The sequence below is a fragment of the Sebastes fasciatus genome, chromosome 17, assembly GCF_043250625.1.
Source record: "Sebastes fasciatus isolate fSebFas1 chromosome 17, fSebFas1.pri, whole genome shotgun sequence".
Lineage (NCBI taxonomy): Eukaryota > Metazoa > Chordata > Actinopteri > Perciformes > Sebastidae > Sebastes > Sebastes fasciatus.
The window spans coordinates 21,339,613-21,364,677 of record NC_133811.1 but is presented as its reverse complement, the minus strand read 5'-3'; the positions used below and the strand labels follow the sequence as shown (position 1 = coordinate 21,364,677).

Genomic DNA, 25,065 nt, shown 5'->3' with positions numbered 1-25,065 from the left:
TGAAAACATTTCAATAATGTCATAAATAAAGGTAGAAATCTGAATTAGAAATGGGTTCATATTTTGTTTCTGTAGCACGCACGCACGCACGCACGCACGCACGCACGCACACACACACACACACACACACACACCTTTCTCCAGAAAGACAAAACCAGCTCTGGATACTTCTGTTGAATTTCATTGTATCCCTCAGTATCGGTCTCTGCATACCTTTTGCAGGCTGAACTGTAAGAGATACAGGGGAGAGAAACATTTCTTTTTTAAACATATTTTTTGCTATATTTCATGTTTACATTTGCTTGTTCCCTTCAGTTGCACCTCATATCCTTATTGTATCATTTTGGTCATCATAGTTATTGATATTTTAGTTTCAAAGACTATGTGAATGTGTGAATGAGAGTCAAATTAAAAGCATTTTTATCAGTTAAGGTAGAAAAGCGGCACATAAGTGTTGTCAACTGCTTTTACCATTTATGTGATTTATATGTCCAGGCTACTTTGTGTTACATGCCAACAAATGCTGATCCATTTTTATACAAACACTATGAAAACTGTTCCTTTCCTTTGACACTGTGTCTGGAAAGAAATGTTGCTGTTGACAATTTCGAATGTAATTTAAAAAAAAAAAAAATCCTTTTATCTCGAAATTTAATTTGGAGGAACTGACCCTTTATTTCCCAGTGCTTTGTGAGTGTGGCTACGAAAAGACATGTTCAAATGTATCAGTCTGGACATAAAATGAAGGAATATTATCATATTTGCTGTGTTTTTATAAAAAAGCTGTTTGCAATGTAATTTAATTTAAGTTTTGGTATCATTATCAGTGATACTCAGGACATAAAAGTGATTCTGTTTCCTGGTTATAAAGTGTGGCACTGTCTTTCACTTCACTGATGATATCTGTGGTATCTGGTCACCCATACTGGTTTGGGGATCAGTAATTAAAACAAACAATGAAAAGGATACATTCAGCATGTCATTCAGCATTCAGTGCCTTTGTTGCAGCCTGTGGTTGGAGGCTGCAGCCGCAGTGGATCTGGAGGAACTCCCCTCATCCAATCAGCAGAGAGCATGCATGAGTCACTTCCTCGTGTTTACTCCCTTATTTGGCAGAAAGGGGCTGTCCTTGTAGGGAGGAAAATGGTCAAAAGGAGAGTCAGAAGGCTTCAGTAGACAGAGTGATTCCAACAGTTTTATCTCTGGTGAGCAAACATTTGTCATCTCAATGCTTTCTAATCTATGATCTGAAGGAGGTTTAAACTCTGTGTGATAACTGAGTCAGCTAGGAATGATGAAATGATGAAATTTTTCCTGCAGGACAACATTGAGAAGGATGATTAATGTCAAAGCTATGAGAAAGATGCATCACAGATTGATTTGGGTCTGTGGTCTCAGAAACTAGTCGTAGATTTCTGACTGAAGTGCTTTATTATAAACAATATAATATAAAATAATTTCCCAAAATGCAAAACTTGCTTCATTTTTAACAGAATCCTTAATTCTGACATTGTGGAAGAACAAAAACAAGTTTCCTCTTTAGCTGCAACAATCAGTCGATTAATTGGCAAGTATTTTGATGATAGATTAATCGTTTAAGTATTTTTATTCTTTTTTTTAAAGATAGAATACCAAAAATGAACTGGTTAGGGCGTCTCAGATGTGAATATTTGCTGGTCTTTTTAGTCTTCAATGATATTAATTTAGATATCTTTGGGTTTCCTATTGTTGGTTGGACAAAATAACAGATTAATCAATAATATTGATAAAGAATATTGATTACTTTGAGCCCTATTCCTCCTCTGCTCACATGTTGAAGCTCTGTGCATTGCTGCAGATAACATGAGCCCTAATGCAACCTGTTGTCAGTAACACACTGTAAGATGACACCTTCTACAATATGGCAATTGTGCAGCAGCTGGTGACATGTGGGCTGTAGCACCAGCAACCTGAGAGTCAGCCATGAGCTTGAAGGAACAGTATATAGCATTTGGGGGGATCTTTTGTATGTTTTCTTATAAAATAAGAATCGTTTTGTTTTTGTTACCTTAGAATGAGCCGTTTATATCTACATACGTAACGGGTCCTTTTCACGGAGCCAGCTGCCATGTTTCTACAGTAGCCAAGAATGGACAAACCAAACACTGGCTCTAGAGAGGGCCATTCGCGTTTTCATGTTTTCGCGTCGGCCACAGTTCTCCTACACACTTGGCACATGGGAGAAGTTTAAGTTGGTTGCAATCTGCAACCTCACCGCTAGATGTCGCCAGATCCTACACGCTGCACCTTTAATTTCTAGGGTCATGCAAGAAGAAGCAACTTTTGAAACTCTATGTGACTAATGCGTTAGTTAAAGCTTTAAGATTGTGGTCTGAAGATAAAGCTACCATGCAGAGTACGGATTCAGTTTTAAAGATATATTAAAGATATATTTTAAACATATGGTGCTTTTTTGTCTCTCCAGACACTTTGTGTCGAACATTATCGTGGCAGAAGAAAAGCAGCAGTGATGGCTGATGCACAACAGATAAAGAAAGCTGCAGCCATGGTGCTGGACTGCGTGGAGAAGGTGTCCTCCTTTGCCTCCTCCATCGACCCCATCTTCGGTATAGTCTCCTCCCTGGTTGGGGTGGCTCGCAAGGGCCTGATTCAGGACGAGGACAACCCTCTGGACAAGGAGTTCCAGCCACTCCACTCCAAACTGGAGACCATCCACGAAAAGAACCAGCAATGCCTGAGGCGGATCCGCATCGACGAGGTGAACGAAACCTACGGCAAGTACGAGGAGTACATCAAGCACCAGTACACTGCCTTCAACGACATGGTGGCACAGGTGAAGAAAGATCCACACAACACCCAGCGCTACATGGAAAACTATGAGAAGATTTATGAGAGAGACAAGAGTGACATGAGCCTGGATGTGTACTACCGTGGTGTGATGGGTACCAAATTGCTGTTTGGAAGAACCCTGCTAAAGGTGTACCTGGACAACTGCGACGGCAACCGTGAGATCATGGAGCGCCGCTGTTCACACATCACCCACCTGTTCCACATGGGCCTCATCGCCCTCATGGCCTACACAGCTGTTACAGAGGACGACGAAGACGAGGTGCGTGAGAAGTGGACCAAGAGGGTGGCGGACATCCAGGAGAAGATGCAGGAGGTGCTCAGTCAGTGCAAAGACAACTCGTCCTGAACATGGACCAACAGAGAGAGGACGTCCGGCAACAATCTCTACTCTCAGCTGTGGACCAATGAAAAAAAGACAAAATATCTTATAATATATATCTAAATAAAACCAAAGCCATGCTGTCCTTTTGTGCACATGCATTTTAGTTATTGCATCAACATTGTGTATGTTATATTTTTGCTCCAAGAGACCACTATATGTTTCAGTTGCTTTGTGTTACAGTACATGCCAATATATGCTGATGTTTTATACAATCTCTCCAATTAAAATGTACATATTATTGGTCGATAAAGCTGTATATTTGTGAAATTCATTTCATCCACACTAAAACCAACATTCTATACATAATAAAGCCATGTTTTCTAGTTAGTAAAATGTGTTATAAGGTTGTGTATAGAGGCATAGCTCTGAATTCAACATGGATTAATAACACACATAACTTCTAGAAATAACACATCTTAATTATTCTGTTGAATATACCTAACCCCACATGAGACCACTTTCAAGATGCCAGATATGCAATAAACTCATAAAAACAATTTCTTTCCATTCCTTACCTTCATTGTCGAATATCACAGCAGGTAGAAAGATGCCTGTCAAAAGGAGATAGGAGATTCAATACATTTAGGAGGTAGGGTAACATGCTGGTTAGTTTAATATTTAGCTATCTAACTGAGTTGGGGGAAAAATACGAAAAAAGAACACTCTCACCAAAAATCAGTAATGGGTTAAATATAATGTCTCTAAAATTTACTTTACGAAACAGCGCTTAATTTAAGGGAATTTAGCAAGTAAATCCAGTTTAGAAATACTAAAAAAATCTGCAATAATATTTATTTCTGCCGCACTGAGTCCCCCTCACCGCCAGAGTACTCTGTTGTCCGACCGCAGCCGCTGTCATGAAACGTAACGCGATTCCTCTGTTTGTCTGTGTGCAGCCTAGTGATGGGAATTACGGCTCTTTTTAGTGAGCCAGATCATTTGGCTCAGCTCACCTAGAAGAACCGGCTCTTTCAGCTCCCAAACGGCTCTTCGTTTTACCAATTCTGCATTTTATAATTCAGCCAAATTTAGCACAGTTTTGACCTATGATTAGTAGGCCTATGTGTGCACATATATTACTTAAATTATTAAATTTAATTATACTAAACCTTATAATTTCCAGAATATCATAATTTGACATGCTGCTTCGTTTCCGACTGTCATTCATCTTATCTGCTATTCGCGCACCGCACTCCTCTCTCTTTCTCTCCTCCTCTTCCTCCTGGTCTGTAGCTGTAGACCGTCAGCGCACCGCGCATACCCGCCCCTCCCTGCTTGATGTTATGATGCCCCTGATTTGCATAAAGTAGATGAGCCCTCAACTTTGTGCAAATGAGGAGCGGGCGTTGTGACGATCCATTTCTCGAACCGCGACACCACGCTACCAGAATGCATCGCGCGGCTGCTTACATAGACAATGAATGGGGAGCGTGGAAAGCACGGAGGCTGTGGACACGTACCATCAGTGCATGGAGTGCCCGTGGCTCGGAGAAGATCGTCCTATAATTCTGCCTTGAATTAATTAAAGAAAAAAAAAACAGAAACGGCTCTCGGACGGGAACCGGCTCTTATCGTTCACCTAAAAGAGCCGGCTCTTTGAACCGGCTCGTTCGTGACCAACACATCACTAGTGCAGCCGCCCTGCCCAAGTTACAGTTACAGGGCCTGTCTACTACTTTAACCCCAAATATCTGCTCTGGAAGTTCACCTGGAGCAGTCTCCCTAAAATGGACTGTTAAATTTAACAAGCGGAACTCCCAGAGAGCAGAGAAAAGCTGTGTTTGGTGTGTTTGAGGGGAAAAGTCACGTCGCTTTCGGTAAGTTTCATCTTGCTCAACGAGCAGGAAAAGCGGTGGTGGTGATGGGTGGTGTAGCATCCAGCAGCTACAGCTGCTGATTCAGTCCAAAAAGTTGATTTGTGGACGAGAAATGTGTCAATACTGGTTCGATCCATCAGCTCAGGGTGTAGTCTTGAATATAGCATATGATATACTTTGTGTGATAACTGTTTAAAGACAACAGAGTTTGGTTTCCGGGGCGTGACCTCCCTCTGAACTCAACAAGTTGATTTCTGATCTGAGGTTTACTTTCACTTTATTCATTTAATTTGACACTTGCAACTTGTGTAATTAAAGAGTGGGTAAAACCTGAGGCCTGCACTGCAAACACCTGCAAAATGCATTATTTTAACACGTTCATAAGGCATGGTAAAAGTTTCTATAAGCCAATGTGATGTCTTATAGACACAATCATTAGGCATAATAACAGGTGCCTTTACTTTATAGTATCAAGTAGGCCTATTCATATAAAGGGACGTTGTGTTTTGCATAAAAAGTTAGAGATATAAAGTATTATATTTGTAATGTATTACAGTCATATGTACCTCAAACGTTGCATTCAAATTAAGTGATGGCATTTTCACAAGTTAATTGGCCCTTTAAAGGTCCCATATTGTAAAAAGTAAGATTTTCATGTCTTTTATTTTATAAAGCAGGTTTAAGTGATATATTAATACTGTGAAAGTATCAAAACACTCAATCCACAGATAATTACACACAGCCCCGCATTCAGAAACTGTGCGTTTGAAACAAGCCGTTAGGATTTCCGCCATTTGTGATGTCACAAATCTACAATATTTAGACCATTTCACAGTTTTAAACGTAAACATTGTAAATGTATCACAGTTTATTCCTGTTGTAGTGTATGTGAATGACATCAGCTGACAGGAAGTAAACATGGACACAAGCTGTTTCCTAGCAAAGCAATTCTGTTGCCATTCAGTTAAAATGCGCTAAAACGGAGCGTTTCTGATATAGGGTGTAAACAGGTATATTCAGGCAGACAGTATGAGGAAAATAATGTGTTGTTTGATCCTTAAAGCATATAAACACTAACAATTATTTTCATTATTGATTAATCCAACGATTATTGTCTGAATTTATAAACAGATATAACAGTTTATAAAATGTCAAGATTTGTTGTAAACAAGCTGGATGTCAGTGTTATGAGCATCAACAGTTTTAACATTTGTGATCTTGTGTTTCAGGGATGCCTCTCCACAGCATTTGGCCCTTGTGTAGAACGTTTTGTCGGGACTGAGAGAGAGTCAGCAGTATGGGCAACGAGGACCGCCTCGAGGATGTGTTTGTTGCTGTCATCCGCCCAAAGAGTCAAGTCAGCCTGAGCTCGAAGGAGTACAGAGCCAAAGCCTACGAGGTAAATGTGCTGAGCCTAGGGCTGCACGATTATGGCCTAAATGAAACTCACGATCATTTTTTTATCAATATTGAGATCACGATTATTTATCCCGATTATTCATTGATTTTAGTGACAAAATATTCTTATTGCACTTTCACATTTAAATAAACAGAGCTCTGCTTTCACTTCCATGTTGTGCAACATTCCTGCTAAACTAAGTTTCTTCTTCACCTGAATTCAGAATTCGTTTTGCCCGTCTGCTCTCTGTTGTATATCACTCTTCTACTCTGGAATGCAGCCACAACATTCAGGAAAGTTTTTCACAGGCTGTTGCTGTAGGGTGCATACTAGTGATGCGCCGTTCGACCCACCTGTCGGGCGGGTTCGGAGCTTCCTAGGAAATATTGCGGGTTGGGACGGGCGGGTCAAAAAGTGACAAAGCAGCATTCTGAGTTTTTAATAGCTTACAGAAACATTGCGTGTAATAGTATACGGTCTCTTCCCCTCTCTCTGTCTCTCTCTCAAACACACACACACCAGCCCGTGTGTGTGTGGTGGCACATCATTTTCATTAGGGCTGACTCGAATGCTTCGACCGTTGCCATGGTATTCAACCTCCAAATCACTATTCGAATGCTCCGTTTTTAATTTTTCTTTTTTATATACAAGTATGTAATAATAATATATAAATCCCAAAATAGCCCATGAAATAAGGAATAATCCTACAACATTATTCATATTTAACATTCATTATTATTAGTTATTCTCAGAGGGATATCACTGTTTGTAATGTGTAGAAGTGCGTGTGTGTACAGTAGTGTAGCAGCAGCCCAGTCACACTTATCCACCAACAATTTCCAATAAATAATTTCTCTAAATCCATACAATGAAACAGAGAATACCTACAACAGCCAATGATCTCTAAACAGGTGTTCAACCAGCCATTTAACCACATATCCAGTCCTGTATTTTTAACTCCAATTCCATGTTTCTTCTGTACAGATCTTGCTGATTGAAGTGCCTTTGGAGGGGAAGGAGAAGAAAAGAAAGAAAGTCCTCCTGGCGACAAAGATCCAAACAGCAGGAGACAAATCCAAATCCATATTGGATTATGTTGACGAAACAATCAGACCAATATCCAACAACCAAGGTTTCATAGGTGAGTGTGGGAGACATTTGTGACATTTACACTCATGAATATTTAAGATGTGCATACAGTGTCACCACTGCTGACTGTCATTTAAACTAGTGGCTTCCAACCTTTCTTGTTTGTGACTCTACAAAGTGAAGGAATAGTCTACTTGTGACCCCTTGAGTTGTCCTCTAAGATTGGGAGCTGATCTAAACACAATATTGGGTTTCAGGAAAGCGTGTGGTGCATATGAAGAAATTCCCCCTCGATGGAGACAATGAAGGAAAAGAGGCCTCGCTTTTTGTCGTGCCAGTCAGTGTTAAAGGTGAGCAAAAAAATCTGTCTCACTAAATCGCTGCCTCAGATATTGTAAAAAATAGTTTACATGCTGTATATTAATAAATCTCTCTGAACAGACAACAGCAAGCCTGTCTACAGCGCCGGGAGCCCGAGCTTCTACTGCTTCCAGGACATCATGCGGGTGTGCAGCGAGACCAGCGCTCACTTCTGCTCCATCACCTCCAAGATGCTTCTGGCTTTAGACAAGTGAGGGTGTATTGAAAACATAGTGTTCTCAGATGAGGCTTTAGAGAAGCTTTAACTTTGCCTCTTTGACCTCCGTATAGATGGTTAGCAGAGCAGCACACCGTGCCTCACGCCATCCCGGCTCTGTTCAGACCAGCGCCCGTTGAGCGGGTGAAAACCAACGTCAGCAACCCGGCCTACACTAGCGAGGGCAAGCTGAGCGACGAGGGTCTGCACATGGGCTACACCGCTCTGGAGATCAAGAGCAAAATGATGTCCCTGGAGAAAGCAGACATGTGCATCCTCAACCCGCTTTACGGCTCTGATCTGCAGTACACCAACCGGGTGAGTCAGCTGTTTGCAATACCAGGAGATTCGTTATAGAACATGGATGGGGAATGGACATATTTGATGTCATTTAGTAGGGGAGATTGGTTGTCTAAAAGGTAGACTTTTGTTAGTAATATAAATTTGGAAAAGGTGATTATTTTTGCACTGGGATCTAAATCAACCTCCAGCTCGTCCGGCCTTTTGTTTGCAGGTGGACAAAGTTATCATCAACCCATACTTTGGGCTCGGAGCGCCCGACTACTCCAAGATCCAGATCCCCCAGAGGGAGAAGTGGCAACACGGTCCTAACTGTGTGGCAGAAGACAAGTGAGGCGTTATTACTTTCATCTTCTTTCAACTTCTGCACCTCTTTGTGCCTCATTTCTTTGTGTCACAGGTTTAGTCATAACCTTTGGAACCTTTACTTTACTCCCATTTCCTTCTTTTTTCTCCACTTTACATCATCCAGTCATGCTCTAAAATGATATTAACAATATTCCTCTGCAGGGAGCGCCAGTGGGTGGACGACTTCCCCCTCCACCGCAGTGCTTGTGAAGGAGACACAGAGCTGCTGTCTAAGCTTCTGGACAGCGGTTTCTCTGTCAAGCAGCTAGACAGCGACCACTGGGCTCCCATTCACTACGCCTGCTGGTGAGTCTGACTCTCACCTGAAGTATCCAAAAGTTCTTATTTTCAAGGATTTTGTTTTTTGTTGTTAATGATGAGTTGTGGTTTGGTTCCTTCCAGGCACGGTAAAGTCGAGGCGACCAAGCTATTACTGGAGAAAGGGAACTGTAATCCAAACTTGCTGAATGGCCAGCTCAGCTCCCCTCTGCACTTTGCAGCCAGAGGAGGCCACGCAGAGATCGTGCAACTCCTGCTGAAGCACCCCGAGATTGACCGGGTACGAAACGTGACTTTGTTGTTGTCTCAACATTTCTTCCTCTATATTTTTTCCCCAAAGCTGCAATGAATGATTTTCTAACATCTATTATAATGTAAACATGATATATTGGTGCCACAACTGCAGCTACGAGGAACAATGTATAAACGTTTTCATTTGTAATATCAGTAAAGCATGATAAACGTTTTGTAGAAAAACTGGTAAACACAGAAAAACATTGACTGTTTTCCTTAACTACTTTTTAAAAAAAAAAAATGATTTGCTTACATTGAATCTAAATGTGTCCAATACCCGAATGTTAAAAAGATATATTGTGAATTTGATTCATGTAGTAACTGCTTTATGTTGCTAATTTAGACAAAACATTTTATGTGATATGATGCATTATAAAACATCTCACTATACAATTACAGTGGTAGGCGAAAACCAGTAACACTTTGACTTTCCCACCAACAGCACATAGAAGACCAGCAGAAGAGATTGCCTCTTCAGGTGTGTGAGGAGAACAAACAGAACGAATGGGAGGAGACGGTGAAGCTTCTGCAGCAAACCAGCAGCAAACCTGTGAGTCACACATCGAGTATCTCATGCAGCTTCTATTCAAGCTTCCTCACTCGATGGTGCTATCTCCTCAAGCATAGTCCGAGGTGTCCTACAGATTTTTAACTTGGTTTTGTTTATGGTATGTTTTGTGTGTTCCGCAGTACGAGAAGGTGCGTATCTACCGCATGGACGGCTCGTATCGCTCCGTGGAGCTCAAGCACGGCAACAACACGACGGTGCAGCAGATCATGGAAGGCATGCGTCTCTCACAGGACACCCAGCAGTACTTTACCATCTGGATCTGCTCCGAGAACCTCCGTGAGTTCACTCAGAAGACACGTGTAATGAAATCGCACTCAAATTCATCCTGTGGCTGTAAAACCATCTGTGACCAAACACCATGAGGAGAGACGTTTTATCAACCAAATGTTGTTCTGTGTGCTGCTTTTTTGTGCTTTTTTATCAGTGACTATAATACTAAAAGATTATGTAGACAAAATCTTTGTATCTTTCAACCTCAGAATTTCTTAACATCATGTGTACAATTAGCCTTTTTTTGTATATGTTATCATTGCAAAAGAAAAAAAAAGATTGCGGTAACATTTGTGTGCATTTTGTGTTGTCAGACCTGCAGCTGAAGCCGTACCACAAGCCCCTGCAGCACCTGCGCATCTGGACAGAGATTGTGACGGACCTGACGGTGCTGGATCCTCAAAGAGAAACGCCTCAGCTCTTCCTCCGCAGGGACGTCCGGCTGCCTCTTGAAGTTGAGAAAAAGGTAGCTCAGCTTCTTGTTTATAGCCTTGAAATGTGGGAGAGTGATGTTTAGTCCTCACTCCGCTACTCATTGTTTTGCTCCAGGTGGAGGATCCTCTGGCCATCCTCATTCTGTTCGACGAGGCCCGTCACTGCCTCCTGAAGGGCTTCTTTCCTGCTCCGGACAGCAAGCTGATCACACTGGCCAGCCTCCTCCTGCAGATCATCTACGGCAGCTATGAGAGCAAGAAGCACAAGCAAGGGTTCCTCAAGTAAGGTTCAAATCACATTTAAGCTTAAACACATATTGCCCTGACCTCTATATGAACCTTTTTGTCTGTGATATGTCACGCTCAAGTGAATTCTTGAGTCGCCGTATGAAGTAAAAAGCTGCATTTCTCTGCGTTTTGATTTCAACAGTGAGGAAAACCTGAAATCAATCGTGCCGATATCCAAAGTGAAAAGCAAAGCGTACCACTGGACCAACAGGATTCTGCACGAGTACAAAGTACGCTGGAAGTTTTCAATGTAAACATTCCTCTAAGTCTTAAAATGAACTGCTGGCTTAATGATAGGCTGTCCTCTCCCTCTCTGACAGGCCCTGAGCACCAGTGAAGGTGTGAGTAAAGAGATGCACCACCTGCAGCGACTCTTTCTGCAGAACTGCTGGGACATCCCGACCTATGGAGCGGCCTTCTTCACGGGCCAGGTTTACACCAAGGCCAGCGCCAGCAACCACAAAGTCATCCGCGTCTACGTCGGGGTCAACACGAAGGGGCTGCACCTCATGAATATGGAGACCAAGGTATCGCCATCTTTTATTCTAGGTTTTAAACACTAAATGTTCCAGATGTTACTTAACAATTTTGCTGCACAAGTTGCTTGGACAGTTTTAATAGGTGTTTTGTGCTTTTAGGAGGTGAAAACAGGATATACCATTCTCCACTTAATCCTCAGATTCACTAATGGAAATATTGTTCAAACCCGTGTAGCTTTATTTTAAATTCTATTTAAGTGCCTAAAGTTTTCTAGTATAACAGATGTCAGGCTGCATTTTGGGGAAATGTGTAGAAAATGAGTCTTATTTTTAAACCCCAGAACTAGACTTAGTTTATTTTTAAGAATAATGTATGAGTTTTTCTTCTTTGTTTGTTTTCAGCTTTAATTGAGCATTTGGTGTGATGTCTTTCTTTAATGCATGCTCAATATGATAATCTGTTAAACGTCTGCACTCCCAGGCCCTTCTCATCAGTTTAGAGTACGGCACATTCATGTGGCAGCTTGGACACGCTGACCAGTACTTCCAGATACACAGTGGTGACAATAAAATGAACTTCATTGTGCACACAAAACAGGTAACTGCTTCAGGGCGTTTCCAAAACTACTCAAATGGTTTAATTTAAAAAAAGTAATTTATACCAATAATGACTGTAATCAGCCCAGAGTGCATTTATAAAGCTGAATATTTTGATGACGGGATGACGGCTCAAGTTTAAAATGTTCACATGTTGAAACAAAGTTAAAATATAAACACTGTCTCACTTCTGTTCATTATTTCCTTACAGGCTGGCCTTATTGTGAAGCTTTTGATGAAGCTGAGTGGACAGATAACACCAAATGATAAAAGCGCAACGGACAAATATGCTTATGGCTGAAAAACTGTTGAAGAAACCACAGCTGCCATAGATCCCAGTGCTGGTTATTCTTACCGACTCTCATTTGACTGCAATACTCCGGATGTAGAGCAAAGTCTGCCTCTCTCCACAAGCGCCTCATTTTGTATATTTGGCTTACTGATATCTTTCACAACCTCACATGGTGTATTTTGACGTATATTTTGAGTGCATGTAAATATGTTTATTTAATGCTTTGTTTTAATAAACCGATTGATGTATGAATGAGGATGGATTGGGATTTTGTGTTGAAAACCTTGAACCACGTTATCTTTTATTAACAAAATGAAATTATTACTCTTATGGGATATTAAGCCGATGCAAATAGCTGTAAACTGAGGGAAGTAAAATAATAAGGAATGATGCACAGTGTTGACATTATAAAGAAATCACTTTTAGAAAATAATTTCTAGGTGATGTAGAGGATGCAACCATGTAACAAATTGTATATTATAATATAATATTATAAATAGGCTGAGTACTTTGGCTTTTTATGTGATTAAAAGTAGCTAATAGTATAGTACTAAGCATAAAATAAAAATTATGATGCCTACTTTTAAGATCACTCAGTCTTTATGTCATAACGTTAGCTTTATCAGTTTTTTTTGCATTATAAAAATGTGATTTTATAGGCTTCCAACATCTAAATTTCAAACTTAACTCGTGCTTTTACTGACGATGTTAATTTCTCTTTTTTTACTGCAAATTGCTAATATCTTGGAATTTAAAGCTGCTAATGTTACATCCTTATTGATTAGCCTCAAATACACTATCAGTTGACACACAAACTGCTAGCTAATTTTCCCCCAATAAATTATAAATGTCTTGGTACATATTGTATTTCAGTTTAAAGATTAAAAGATTAAAAGTAGCTAATATTAAAGTACTAAGCAAGATACTATAGAAAAACTATATTAATGACCTTGTAGCCAGAAAAACAGTATTGTGCATATATTTTTAAATAATAAGGAATGATGCAGTGTTGACACTATAAAGAAATCACTTATAGAAAATCATGTTTAGGTGATATAGAGGATCCAACCATGTAACAAACTTTATATGTGATTAAAAGTATAGCTAATATTAAAATACTAAGCAAGATACTATAGAAATACTGCATTAATGTAGCCAGAAAAACAGTATTGTGCATATATTTTGTGTATAGTATATAATATAAGACAATACTTAAGTTGTGTGGCTCATATGGCTATTAATTAAATATAGCTAATTAAAACCATAATATCAAAGTACACTTAATAGCCCATGTCATAAAATAAAAATTGAGGTCTACTTTTAAGTTCACTCAGTCCATATATTAATATATATATATATTTGTTTTTACTAATATATAGTAAAAAAATAAATGAATCTTTATCTCAGTAAAGATGTTAATATATATTAATATATATATTATTTAATATATATATTATTTAATATATACATATTATGTATATTTAATATATATATTATTTAATATATACATATATATATATATACTATATATATATATAAATAATATATATATAAAACGTTTAAAGCCAAGTAAAAACGATTTTTGATATTAAATTATCAAAAAGAAAAAATCCTTACAATCAATCGATGGCGCAGTAGACCAGCACAGTGACGTCATATAGCCAGACATCGGTTCAGGTAGCGACAGCCAATCACAGCGGCGGTTGCTTGACGGACACGCGGTGAGCAGCCAATAGGAAGCCTCCGTTGGTCAGGCGGGGGCGGGACTAGTATATGACAGGTAGAGACGTTAGGGTAAATATTACCAACGGTTCCCACCAACCGTTGAGCATCAGACGAACTGGACGTTTATCAGTCGTAGCAAACTGCTAGCTCATTTTCCCCCAATAAATTATAAATATCTTGGTACATATTGTATTTCAGTACCTCTCTGTGACGCCGAACATAAGTGAAACTTTTTAACGGAAAGCAGAAACATGTTTTAAGGCAATATAAAACGTTTAAAGCCAAGTAAAACGATTTTTGATATTACATTTTCAAAAAAATCCTTCCAACCGACGGTGCAGCCCCACAGTGACGTCATATAGCAAGACATCGGTTCAGGTAGCGGCAGCCAATCACAGCGTCGACTGCTTGACGGACACGTGGTGAGCAGCCAATAGGAAGCCTCCGTTGGTCAGGCGGGGGGCGGGAAGAGTATTGACAGGTAGAGATGGTTCCCCCCAGCATGAGCTTCAGATGAACTGGACGTTTATCAGGACGTGGAAACTGTGACTAAGTGGACATTTGTCTTCCGTAGTTTCTTCCACGCTTCTAACGGGTCTGTGGACCAATTGAGGACGTTTGAAATGGCGATCCACTTGTATGAAATGAGCAGTAAGCTGCTCGGAGACACTGTTGGGAAGATGAGCGACAACCTGACCTCCGTGGTGCTGGCAGCCTCCGTCATCACACTCACTCTCGGATATCTCTCTAAGATGCTGCTCAAACAGTCCTCTGACAGTGACCTGGTAAGTTACACTAATATATGGTGATGGTTGTTGAAATTCTTGGTTAGTTTATGTTCATCATGTGTCTTTTTTCTGCAGAAGTATCCCCCTTACATCCCCTCCAGCATCCCCTTCCTGGGTCATGCCATTGCATTTGGGAAAAGCCCCATTGAGTTTCTGGAAAATGCTTATGAAAAAGTAAGTATTGTATAGTAAGAATTAAAAAAATTCACTGTTACAGTTTCTTCTATGATATGAAACACATTATATGTTTTAAACAATGTACAACAAATTATTCATCAATTTATCAAGAAAGCACTAGACAGTTTAATTAGTAATGAAAATAATTGTTATTTGCAGCCTTATGTTACTGTTTGCATTTGCTCTTATGCAAAGACAAACATTCTTGTCAAATTCAAATTCAAATAAGCTTTATTGGCATGAATGTTCAGGTTACATTATTGCCAAAGCGAAATTACATATTAATGAATTATTACATTTCACAAAAAATAATCACAAAATAATCACAATCACAATACACCAAATACATTTTAAATATACGTTATTTTACAGATGTAGTCAATCAGAAACATGTTCGGAGCTTGTAGCACCTCTTATTGTATGGCAACAGTCAACATATTTTGCAGTTAATATTGCACATTGATTTTACCTCTCACACACATTGATTCACACATGTACACATTTGACCTTTCCACCTTTCACTTTTTTAGCTTGTGATGCCTAAAAACTACACAATGTCTACTTGTGCGACCAATTGTATGTACATGGTTTATGGCCAGCAAATAACATACAATTTAAATTCATTTGAATGAGTCTTAGAGGCCTGAATAAGCTGAAATTATCCATGAAAAAGAGCAAAAATAGTTAGAGGAATTAGATTCAGTGTCTTCCAGTCTCTCAATCCCTCACTGTTTTAACCCCCTACATCTCTGCTGTCCACCCACAGTACGGCCCCGTGTTCAGTTTCACCATGGTGGGGAGTACATTCACCTATCTGCTGGGCAGCGAAGCCGCCACGCTGATGTTCAACAGCAAGAACGAGGACCTGAATGCCGAGGACGTCTACTCCAGACTGACCACTCCAGTGTTTGGCAAGGGAGTAGCCTATGATGTGCCGAACCCTGTGAGTGAAATCACATTTGTTACGAAGAAAGAGTCAAATCAGTGAAACCAAATTAATAAATACTAAAACATTAATCACCGTATTGCATTCTGTATCAAATCAGCAATAATACCAGCTTTCTCTAATATGTTGCAGATCTTTCTGGAACAAAAGAAGATGTTGAAGACGGGACTGAGCATCGCTCATTTTAAGGAACATATGAAAATCATCGAGGCAGAGACCATCGAGTATTTTCAGAGATGGGGAGACAGTGGGGAGAAAAGTAAGATCCTCTACAAATTACTTGATTAAAACATTAATATTAGAAAATTAACAAGTGATGTAATTCACTTTTAATCAGACTTCATCCAGCTTGTTTTGGTCACTTTAACGCAAAGTTTTGTGGAGTATGTAAAGCTCTTCACTTAACCTAAACCTAAATGCATTATCCATTGTTTCTGTTTTTGGTTCTTGCTGAATGAACTTTCTGCCTGTTTCAGACCTGTTTGAGGCCTTGTCTGAGCTGATCATCATGACGGCCAGCAGCTGCCTTCATGGGAAGGAGATCCGCAGCATGATGAACGAGGGAGTGGCCCAGCTCTACGCCGACCTGGACGGAGGATTCAGCCACGCTGCCTGGCTCCTGCCCGGCTGGCTGCCCTTGCCCAGCTTCAGGTAGGACCGCTGCAGGAGATCAGGTCACACACACATCTGTGGAAAGGAAGACAATCCTGAAAAGAAACTTAAGCGTTGACCGATATAACACAATACAAGAGAAGTCCCGAAACAGTAATTCAAAGAAGAAAAACATACTGTGCAGTATGTCTGTACCTCAGGTGACAATGTATAAACTGTATAACTTTATTTTTGTTAGGAAAAGGGACAGAGCTCACAGAGAGATCAAGAACATCTTCTTCAAGGTGATTCAGAAGCGCAGACAGTCTGGAGAGAAAGTGGACGACATGCTGCAGACCCTCGTCGACGCCACCTACAAGTAAGAGAGAGCTTCAGTGTCAAAGGTCAAAACTGTCAAATGTAAGCTCATGCTGCTGGATCACATTAAATACATCCAGACATGTTATTGTATGTCTCCAAAGACGTTTTAAACCATCTAAATCACTGGATTCTCATCACAAAACAGTAAAACTCAATATACCTCACATCATGACAGCAATTGTACTTAATGTAATATTTTATTTAAATCTATAAGCAAGAGGAAATTGAGCTGAGGATCACTCTGAGATTTTTTTTCTCTTACCTGGTAAACCACAATATATTGTGACAATGCAATTAGACATGTAAGGACACAGTTTATATTGTCAGAACTGGAGAAGTGATATCCCAGTGTTAAGTGTCTGGCGCTAAAATTACCATCAGAGAAAATCACAAAAAAGTCTGAATAGGTGTCTGAAGAAAGCTCTCCGCGAAAACATTTAAAATATGATTACAGCCCTTTAAACCCTCATCAGTTCTAAAAATGACTCTGCTTCCCCGTCAGAGACGGACAACCCCTGAACAATGACGAGATCGCCGGGATGCTGATTGGTCTCCTCCTGGCGGGTCAGCACACGTCCTCCACCACCAGCGCCTGGCTGGGTTTCTTCCTGGCCAGAGACAAAGCTCTGCAGGAGCGCTGCTACGACGAGCAGAGGGCTGTGTGTGGAGAAGAGCTGCCGCCACTCGACTTTGATCAGGTAAGGCTCATTTTACAGTGTGATTATATTGACCACAAGTATCACAACATACAAACAAATTCTAAAATGTAATTAAAACAGTAGCTTAAAGAGGAGCTATTATTCTTTTTCCCTTTCCTTTAGTGTGTTATATAGTTTTTTTGTGCATGTAAAAGATCTGTAAAGTTACAAAGCCCAAAGTCCACGCCAAAGGGAGTTACTCTCCCCCACAGAAACACTGCTCCTGAAACGCCTCACTTGAAGTCCCGCCTTTTCTTATGTAACGTGGTGATGTCACCAAGTGACACATTTGCATAATACCTGCCTGGTAGCTAGTTTGGCACACCCTCAAACAAAGCTAGTTATAACACTGATATTAACACTGCAATCATGAATACAGATAATCACATTTGTGACCAGAAGGCACAAATGTTGCATCAGAACAGACTGTCTGCTGCCTTTTAACTACTACTGAGGATTACAGATATGCTTCAGATATTTTCTACTGTCGTTCCTCTTCTTTAGAGAAAACTAATAAACGGTTTGTTAATCCTAATGTTGTCCTGGTGTCGTCCTCAGCTGAAAGACCTCAGCTTGTTGGAGCGCTGTTTGAAAGAGACCCTGCGTCTCCGCCCGCCCATCATGACCATGATGAGGATGGCCCGCTCTCCTCAGGTAAGAATGTCTAGTTTTTTTGGTCTTACTTTTTAATATTTAACATCAGAAAAAAAAGTAATGCTCCATTTCTCAGCATAGCATAGAAACGGTTTGTTTTTCTCCTTCATTCTCCCAGAGTGCAGCAGGATACACCATCCCTGTGGGCCACCAGGTCTGCGTCTCCCCGACTGTCAACCAGCGTCTGCAGGACACCTGGGTGGAGAGGATGGAGTTCAGCCCCGACCGCTACCTCAACGACAACCCCGCTGCAGGGGAGAAGTTCGCCTACGTGCCGTTTGGAGCCGGTAAGAAAAAAATCTGTAATTTCATGAAAGATGTTTTTATTTTATTCATCAATAATTAACCTGATAAATGCGGTTCATTCTGTATCTAAATCAACAAAACGTCTTTTAAAATTCATGTGCTTTCACACAACTTGTATTTCAGTTTGCGGTCTACAGAATGTTTTCAGTATTAGCTGTGTATTTAAAACTGAGCACACTAGAAATAAAATTATGTACAAAAAAATGCTTATCGCTCGGAAAAAAAAAAGTAAAAATCCAAACTGTACCTCTGTCGTATGCTCTTCAGGCCGCCATCGCTGCATCGGGGAGAACTTCGCCTACGTCCAGATCAAAACAATCTGGTCCACTATGCTGCGCATGTACGAGTTTGACCTGGTGGACGGATATTTCCCCACAATCAACTACACCACAATGATTCACACCCCTCACAACCCCGTCATCAGATACAAGAGGAGGAAACAGTGAGCGGCGAGAAGCAAAGACACGAGGAAACAGTCAAACATCCTGAGTGTTTGAAGTGAAGCTCTGACTTCCTGGGACTTGAATTTAGGAGCATTTAGATACATGCATGTTGCTCTGCCTAAATGTCCAACAGCGGTTTAGTTTTTGTGCTTCTTTCAGCCTTTTTTTCCCGAATGTCAACAGTGATACATGCAGTTTTGAAACTTGTGTTTCCAGAGTGACTGTATGACTGACTTGAACACATTATGCTCATATTCACAATGTGAATACACAGTGCCTTGATGGAGGGAAACATCTGTTGAGTGAATGAAGCCTTGGGGCCCTAGCAAGTTTTATTCAGTAGATAACCAAGCCGAGGGTCTTACTTTCGTCCATATTACAGATTTGGATGGTTAGAGGGTTTTCTCAGCAGTTATCCAGTAAACTTCATCATTCCTGCTTCATGAGACAGGCCTTTTCTACATTTACACCAATGGCCCAAAAAAGCGTCCTGCATCTTACAAGAGAGCAACATTTTTGAGTGATATTGCAACATTTATTGCATTAAACATGTTTTTTCAGTGTGTTTAATGCAATAAAGGTTGCAATTTCACAAACAATAACAGCAAAATGGCACCCACTGTAAATAGTTGTAAGTCCCTGGTGTACAGAGTCTGAATTATGAATGATGTCGTAGGATGATGACACACTGTCACAGATCATTTTTCTTCAAAAATGGCAAATGCTGCAATCCACATAGCCCCCCATTTGAGGATATAAATATCATTGCTGTCACCTAAACTTTGAATAAAGCGTTTTTTAAAAGGTGACCTGAACTATTTAGGAACTTTCCACCTGGACCTCGTTGAGTTAACGAGCACCGATTATCTTTAGTGGGAACAGAGTTATATCTCACTGCAAGCTGTGCTGTTGTTCATAGGACTTGAATCAAACTGTGAAATGTCTTCTAATTTTTTTCCCCAACATATTTATCATGACATATTAAGGTTTGTTTTGTCCTTATTGTTATTTTTTGTTTTTTTTGTTCCAGAAAAAAAGAAACCGTTGTTAATGTTTAATTCCTTCTTTCAATAAAGAAACTTTCAACTAGAGTTACCGCCTCCTGGTTATACGCGTCTGCCAACAAGTCAAGCTGCAGTTTACATCCATGTCGGTCCAAAATGTCATCACTTCATCATTTTATCCTGTTAGACATTCGTGTGAAATTGTCATAATTAGCAAATTAATTCTTGAGTTATGGCAAAAAAACAACAACCTTTGACCACCAAAATCGAATCAGTTTATTTTTTAAAACCAAGTGGACGTTAGTGACAAATTTCCCTCCAGGCGTTCCTGAGATATCACGTTCACAAGAATTGGATGTATGGACAGACAACCCGAAAACATAAAAAAATAAATATATAATTAACTCCCCTACACCGTCAACACTTAATGCCAAAATGATTGAATAACTACGTTATGGTACAGCAACCCTCAGTGAGATAAACAAGAAATTGAAAATACACAACTCTTTCAAATAATGTAGTCCTCTTTATTTCAGTTTTTGACAAAATACCCAGAAAATTCAAAGCTCCAACGCTTTACAAAAATACGTTCTCTACAAATGTCCTGTCTGGCCTAAACAAAACACAGTGTAGTGTAGAATATCATCCAGTTAGCAGCCTCCTCAATGGTAAACCCAAACATTCTCTACATAACGCTCCACCCATACAACACAAACATATAAATTAATCACGAGGTCTTAAATTAGCATCAGACAAATATACATGATTGTAGATCATCCACAACAAAGAGGCAGATTCATTTACAAACGTAGCTGTTTTTCAAGTGCTGGCGACAAAAAGCCTGAATACAACATGTCGTACACTAATATTAAAAAATGTGTTTTGGTCCACATGGAGAGATACAGTCCACACCAGAATGATAGAAAACAGCAGAGCGCTCAGCACGAGAAAAGGCAACTGAGTTTCTTCAAGCCAAAGTAACTTGACAGCGTCTATCTTCTCAAGCCAAAGTGCAATTGAGCATATGAGGAAGCACCTGAGGAGAAAATAAAAGACAGTTAAGTCAATTTGAGAATTACTTTATCGAGTTAAAAAACATAACAACTGAAAATATTGGGACGCAAATCATTTCCAAATCACAACTTCAGTCCCCCGCAAAGTATTTAAGTGATAATCTACACATATTATTACACTGTCAATGTGTTTGTTTGTGGTGTGTTCACACTGGAAAAGTGTAAAAACTACATATACTCAAAACAGTCTGTATGCATACAAAAATAAGATAGTTGAGAGTGCTGTTAGTGTAAACTATTCTCCGCTTTAGCTTCCAATTGTAAAACCAATTGTGGATGGTGGTGAAACACCTCCAGGAGCAAAACAATAAAAACAAAAACATGAAATATTTGAAAAAACTTTTTTGCTTTCTCTTTAATTTTAATTGGCAGTGGTATTCCCTTTAGTATAAAACGGTTACATATGCCATTACTAACTGCATAAAGGTCTACCTGATGTCACACTCCCCAGCCTCCTCTGCAGCGCCTCCAGTCTGGAGATGTAGTCGGTGAGCGCTCGGTCGGGGTCGTAGTTCTGCAGGTGGGAACAGGTGAGAGCTCCGTGGTCTCCAGCCAGGTGAAACCTACACAACCACAGACACAACACACATCAACCTTTCAGTAACACAACTGACACAATATGTCACTATAAACACATCTAAATTCTGCTTTGGGCTAGCCTTCAATTTAAAGAAATTTGTAAAAAAAATGATTATTATTACCTCAATATATCTTTCATTTATATGTCAATTAAAAGGAATGCAAAATGTTGCTCCTCGTAATCATTTTTCATTATTTTTGGCCTTTTATAGACTAATCTAGATATATAAACTTATTGTTAATTAATTGATAATAACAGTAATTGTTAGATGCAGCCCCATTTTCTGTTTCACCTGTGCTGTGTGGACGAGATGGCCGATCTGGGGGATTCACGTCCACTTCGCCCCCTGCTGCTGGAGACTCCTCCTCCACTTCCTCTGTCTCTGTACATCTCTACGCTGCCCGGGTGAAGATATGGTGAGTCTCTCACGTCTGTACCTGACACAGAGGAATACAAATTTATTGAGCATCAATTCTGAATGATATTCTCTAACATGGAGAAGCCAAAAAACCTGATATGTGTTGGTTACCTAACATCTGTCCAGCTCCGTTCTTGTTGACGCTGCAAAGGGATGTGGAGTTCATCCCCGTCGCCTTGTGCCATCGCTTCACTAGGAAACGCATTCTGAGCAGGAAAAAAATACTTTTATAAAATCAAGGTTGTAATCTCCGTGACTGCATACACATCTGTTGTTAACATGAGGAAGTTTTGGATAGCAGTGGCCAAAACAAACCCTCCAACACAGAGAGCTCCGTCTGCCTACCTGGAGAGGGCGATAGAGACTCGGACGGCAGAGCGGAAGCGCATCAGCCCCCGGCGGCGCTGGCTGAGGGACTCCAGGCTGGGCAGCGATGGCCGGCCGCCCATCCTGGAAAGGAGCGAAAGGGTGGCTTCCTCGCACTCCTGGAAGCCGCCCAGCAGTAACAGCAGATACTTCTTCTGGTAGATCAGAGCTTTGCGGAAGCTTTCTGACCTCAAGTACTTCCCGTACATTCTCTGGAGGCAAAGGAAAGGAGCAAAATGAGACGATTACACAGAGCATTCTTGTTTGGAATTACTAACTCCTTAACTACAGTGACTTATTAGCTGACCTTCAGTGCAGCATTGTCCGCCTCAGGTCCAGTTATCTCTCGCAGGGTGTCGGTCCTGATCTCCCCCCGGAGTCGGGCCACCTGGGCCTGGGCCAGAAGTAAAGCTTTCTCCAAGCGGACCTTCTCTCTCGTCCAAGCCTCCCGCTCCTGGGAAAGTATCATACCTGCTGAGTCCGTCTTCGACACTCCTTTCCTGCTGCTGAGCTGCAGGACGAAATGAAACAATGGGATTTAGTCAGAGTGAAAAGGAGGCACTTCTAGTATCTTATATTATCTTGTAGTTTTGGGTGCCACATATCTGGTACACATGGAGATTGATCTCAGTTTCAGCAAAGTGTTGTAATATTTAGAATTATATATCTCCATCAGTAGTATTTCCTGTCATGTACTCACGCTGTCGCCTGATCCCAGTCCAGCCTGCCGGTGGCGTCGGAGCTCTTCCTCCAAGCGGAGCGTGTGGTTCCTCAGATCGTTCTTCTCTTCGGTCAGACGGCTGACGAAACCCGTCAGCTCGGCGTTCTGTCTCAGCAGCCGCTCCGTCAGGGAGTTGGAGGAGCTGGAGGAGCCTCCTGCCAGCAGGGAAACGCTCTGCTGGGAAAACACACAAGCAGTCACAACCATGTGTGGTTTTCGGAAAAATAAACAAACAAACAGTTGATGTGAGCTCATCAGCGAAGTGAGAGTACTTCTTTTGACCACAATTTGTCCACAAGCGGGTGAAGTGAACAGTTCCTCGATTATGTTTTGGCAAGAATGTGGTCGTCCATATTTCGCTTCTGTATATCAGCCACTAAAACTACACAATTATTCATATCACATCAGTAATATACTAATGTAACAATATATAAATAAAGGTTTCTGACCTCGGGGACGGAGGGTAGACCTGGGGATTGCTGTAGCATGGTGATGACCTCATCAACATTGGACTGCATCCAGGATAACTCTTCACTGTCGACCTCCGCAGTCAGCCTGCACACACACAACATGTACAAATGACAAACAATGAGTTCATTTCCATAAAGCTATATTAGACAAGTCCTGCATATCATGATACATTAATGGATTCTGTTACAGCTTAATAAGAGTTACTTCTATAAAGACAAAGACTGATAAAATTTGTATTAATGTTAAACCCGCAATAACATTGTTGGCCACCTGGTGGCAGCAGAGCAAACGGTAAATATTATCACCATATACAGCTGATGTGGTGAACTTGTTATGCGATCTATTGTTAATATAAAACCATTGATTATAGCTGCTTTAAATACCTGTCGGTATTCTTGTTCGCCATGCCGCGGATCTTGGAGGAAATGAGCTGGAGTTTGCCCAGGATCTTGTCGGCTGTGCGCCAAGGACCGTGGTGTGGTCCGCTGGCGGGACCTGTTGGAGAGGCTGACTGAACATTTCCACTCTTCTGCTGGAACACCCAGTCTTTGGTGCGGTCGGTGGACTCGCCGTGCCGGACAGCCTGCTGTTTAGAAACATAGCTTTAATAAGACTGTCTGAATAAAAGCACGATTAAAAGACATACTTATTTATTAAGAGTGTGTTGTTGATACTCACGCTGTGGCCGTCAGCCTGCAGAGGTCCGCTCCCCTCCCTCCCTCCTCTCTGCTCTTCTAACTGGTTCAACCTCTCCTCCAGTCTCTCCTTCTCTTCTTCTAGACTCTTCCTCCTCTCCATCTCTCTCTCCAGCTGCTCCTGGGACTCAGACATCCGTGCTTCCAGCCTCTCCTGCTGGGCCCGAGCCTCCAGCAGCGCCTCCTGGTCCCGTCTCGACCTCTGACTCCCCAGAGTCAGCACCTCCTCTTTCCGTACCACCTCCAGCTTCTGGGCCTCCACCTGACTGAGGAGATGCACCACCTGGAGAAGAAACACAGGGAAGAATTGTTTTAATGATGATAGACATTTTGACAATGATGTAATTAGTCAACATTTATACTTTTTGTCCCCCATCTTGTGGTCATTTGAAGCAGATTCAGCAGAAAACATCCCACCTGTGCATGTTTGTCATCCAGCTCCCTCTGCAGTCTTTCCAGCAGACTCCCTTCAGCGTTGACCCCCCTCCCGTCCTCCTCGACCCGCTGCTCGCTTGAGGGACCGCCGTCCGAAGAGACGGCCGTCCGCAGTTCCCTCTCCCTCCCCAGCGCCGTGCTCATCTCCAGGGCCTTGGCTCGCTCCGTCTCCAGCTGGACCTGGAGCTCCTGGAGGCGTCTGTGGAGGCTGAGGCGCTCCTGTTCGGCCTCCTGGGAGAGCTGAGAGGAGGCCTGGCGCTCCTGTTCCAGGGTCAGGGTCAGCTGGGCCACGCGGCTCTTCTGCTCCTCCAGAGTGAGGTGAAGGTC

At 41.2% G+C, this 25,065-nt stretch overlaps 4 protein-coding genes and 1 long non-coding RNA gene across 9 annotated transcripts in view; 3 read left to right on the top strand and 2 right to left on the bottom strand.

The window, feature by feature from the left end:
- Positions 1-1,104: 1,104 nt before the first annotated feature.
- On the top strand, positions 1,105-3,314 carry LOC141754537 (protein rapunzel-like). The gene is made up of 2 exons (XM_074613665.1): positions 1,105-1,205; positions 2,465-3,314. The coding sequence occupies exon 2, from the start codon at positions 2,510-2,512 to the stop codon at positions 3,194-3,196; it is 687 nt and encodes a 228-aa protein (XP_074469766.1). The 5' UTR covers positions 1,105-1,205; positions 2,465-2,509; the 3' UTR covers positions 3,197-3,314.
- Positions 3,114-10,618, bottom strand: LOC141754538 (uncharacterized). Its single transcript, XR_012590674.1, has 3 exons — positions 10,493-10,618; positions 3,748-3,783; positions 3,114-3,244 (listed from the first exon to the last, which is right to left on the bottom strand). It is a non-coding gene; the product is annotated as an uncharacterized LOC141754538 (long non-coding RNA).
- On the top strand, positions 4,827-12,518 carry krit1 (KRIT1 ankyrin repeat containing). The gene is made up of 17 exons (XM_074613661.1): positions 4,827-5,049; positions 6,279-6,448; positions 7,433-7,589; positions 7,795-7,887; positions 7,979-8,108; positions 8,189-8,432; positions 8,629-8,744; positions 8,925-9,068; positions 9,165-9,321; positions 9,778-9,885; positions 10,026-10,182; positions 10,491-10,642; positions 10,726-10,892; positions 11,041-11,128; positions 11,219-11,425; positions 11,859-11,975; positions 12,186-12,518. The coding sequence occupies exons 2-17, from the start codon at positions 6,347-6,349 to the stop codon at positions 12,273-12,275; spliced, it is 2,229 nt and encodes a 742-aa protein (XP_074469762.1). The 5' UTR covers positions 4,827-5,049; positions 6,279-6,346; the 3' UTR covers positions 12,276-12,518.
- Positions 12,519-14,440: 1,922 nt separating this feature from the next.
- cyp51 (cytochrome P450, family 51) lies at positions 14,441-20,066 on the top strand. Its single transcript, XM_074613664.1, has 11 exons — positions 14,441-14,776; positions 14,855-14,953; positions 15,723-15,899; positions 16,035-16,161; positions 16,379-16,553; positions 16,753-16,872; positions 17,377-17,572; positions 18,131-18,226; positions 18,345-18,513; positions 18,800-19,780; positions 19,849-20,066. Exons 1-10 carry the CDS (start codon positions 14,615-14,617, stop codon positions 18,976-18,978), a joined length of 1,500 nt encoding a protein of 499 aa, XP_074469765.1. The 5' UTR covers positions 14,441-14,614; the 3' UTR covers positions 18,979-19,780; positions 19,849-20,066.
- Positions 20,067-20,492: 426 nt separating this feature from the next.
- akap9 (A kinase (PRKA) anchor protein 9) overlaps positions 20,493-25,065 on the bottom strand; it is a 70,222-nt gene continuing 65,649 nt past the window's right edge. For 4 of the 5 annotated variants that reach the window (XM_074613655.1, XM_074613660.1, XM_074613658.1 and 1 more), the window contains 11 exons: positions 24,721-25,065; positions 24,287-24,586; positions 23,992-24,191; positions 23,587-23,692; positions 23,117-23,314; positions 22,724-22,927; positions 22,396-22,628; positions 22,162-22,256; positions 21,925-22,069; positions 21,485-21,615; positions 20,493-21,015 (listed from right to left, as the gene is read on the bottom strand). In XM_074613655.1, coding sequence (XP_074469756.1) covers positions 20,972-21,015; positions 21,485-21,615; positions 21,925-22,069; positions 22,162-22,256; positions 22,396-22,628; positions 22,724-22,927; positions 23,117-23,314; positions 23,587-23,692; positions 23,992-24,191; positions 24,287-24,586; positions 24,721-25,065 — 2,001 coding nt within the window. In that variant the 3' untranslated portion in view covers positions 20,493-20,971. The remainder of the gene's footprint in view (positions 21,016-21,484; positions 21,616-21,924; positions 22,070-22,161; positions 22,257-22,395; positions 22,629-22,723; positions 22,928-23,116; positions 23,315-23,586; positions 23,693-23,991; positions 24,192-24,286; positions 24,587-24,720) is intronic. The other variant, XM_074613657.1, reaches the window with a different exon arrangement.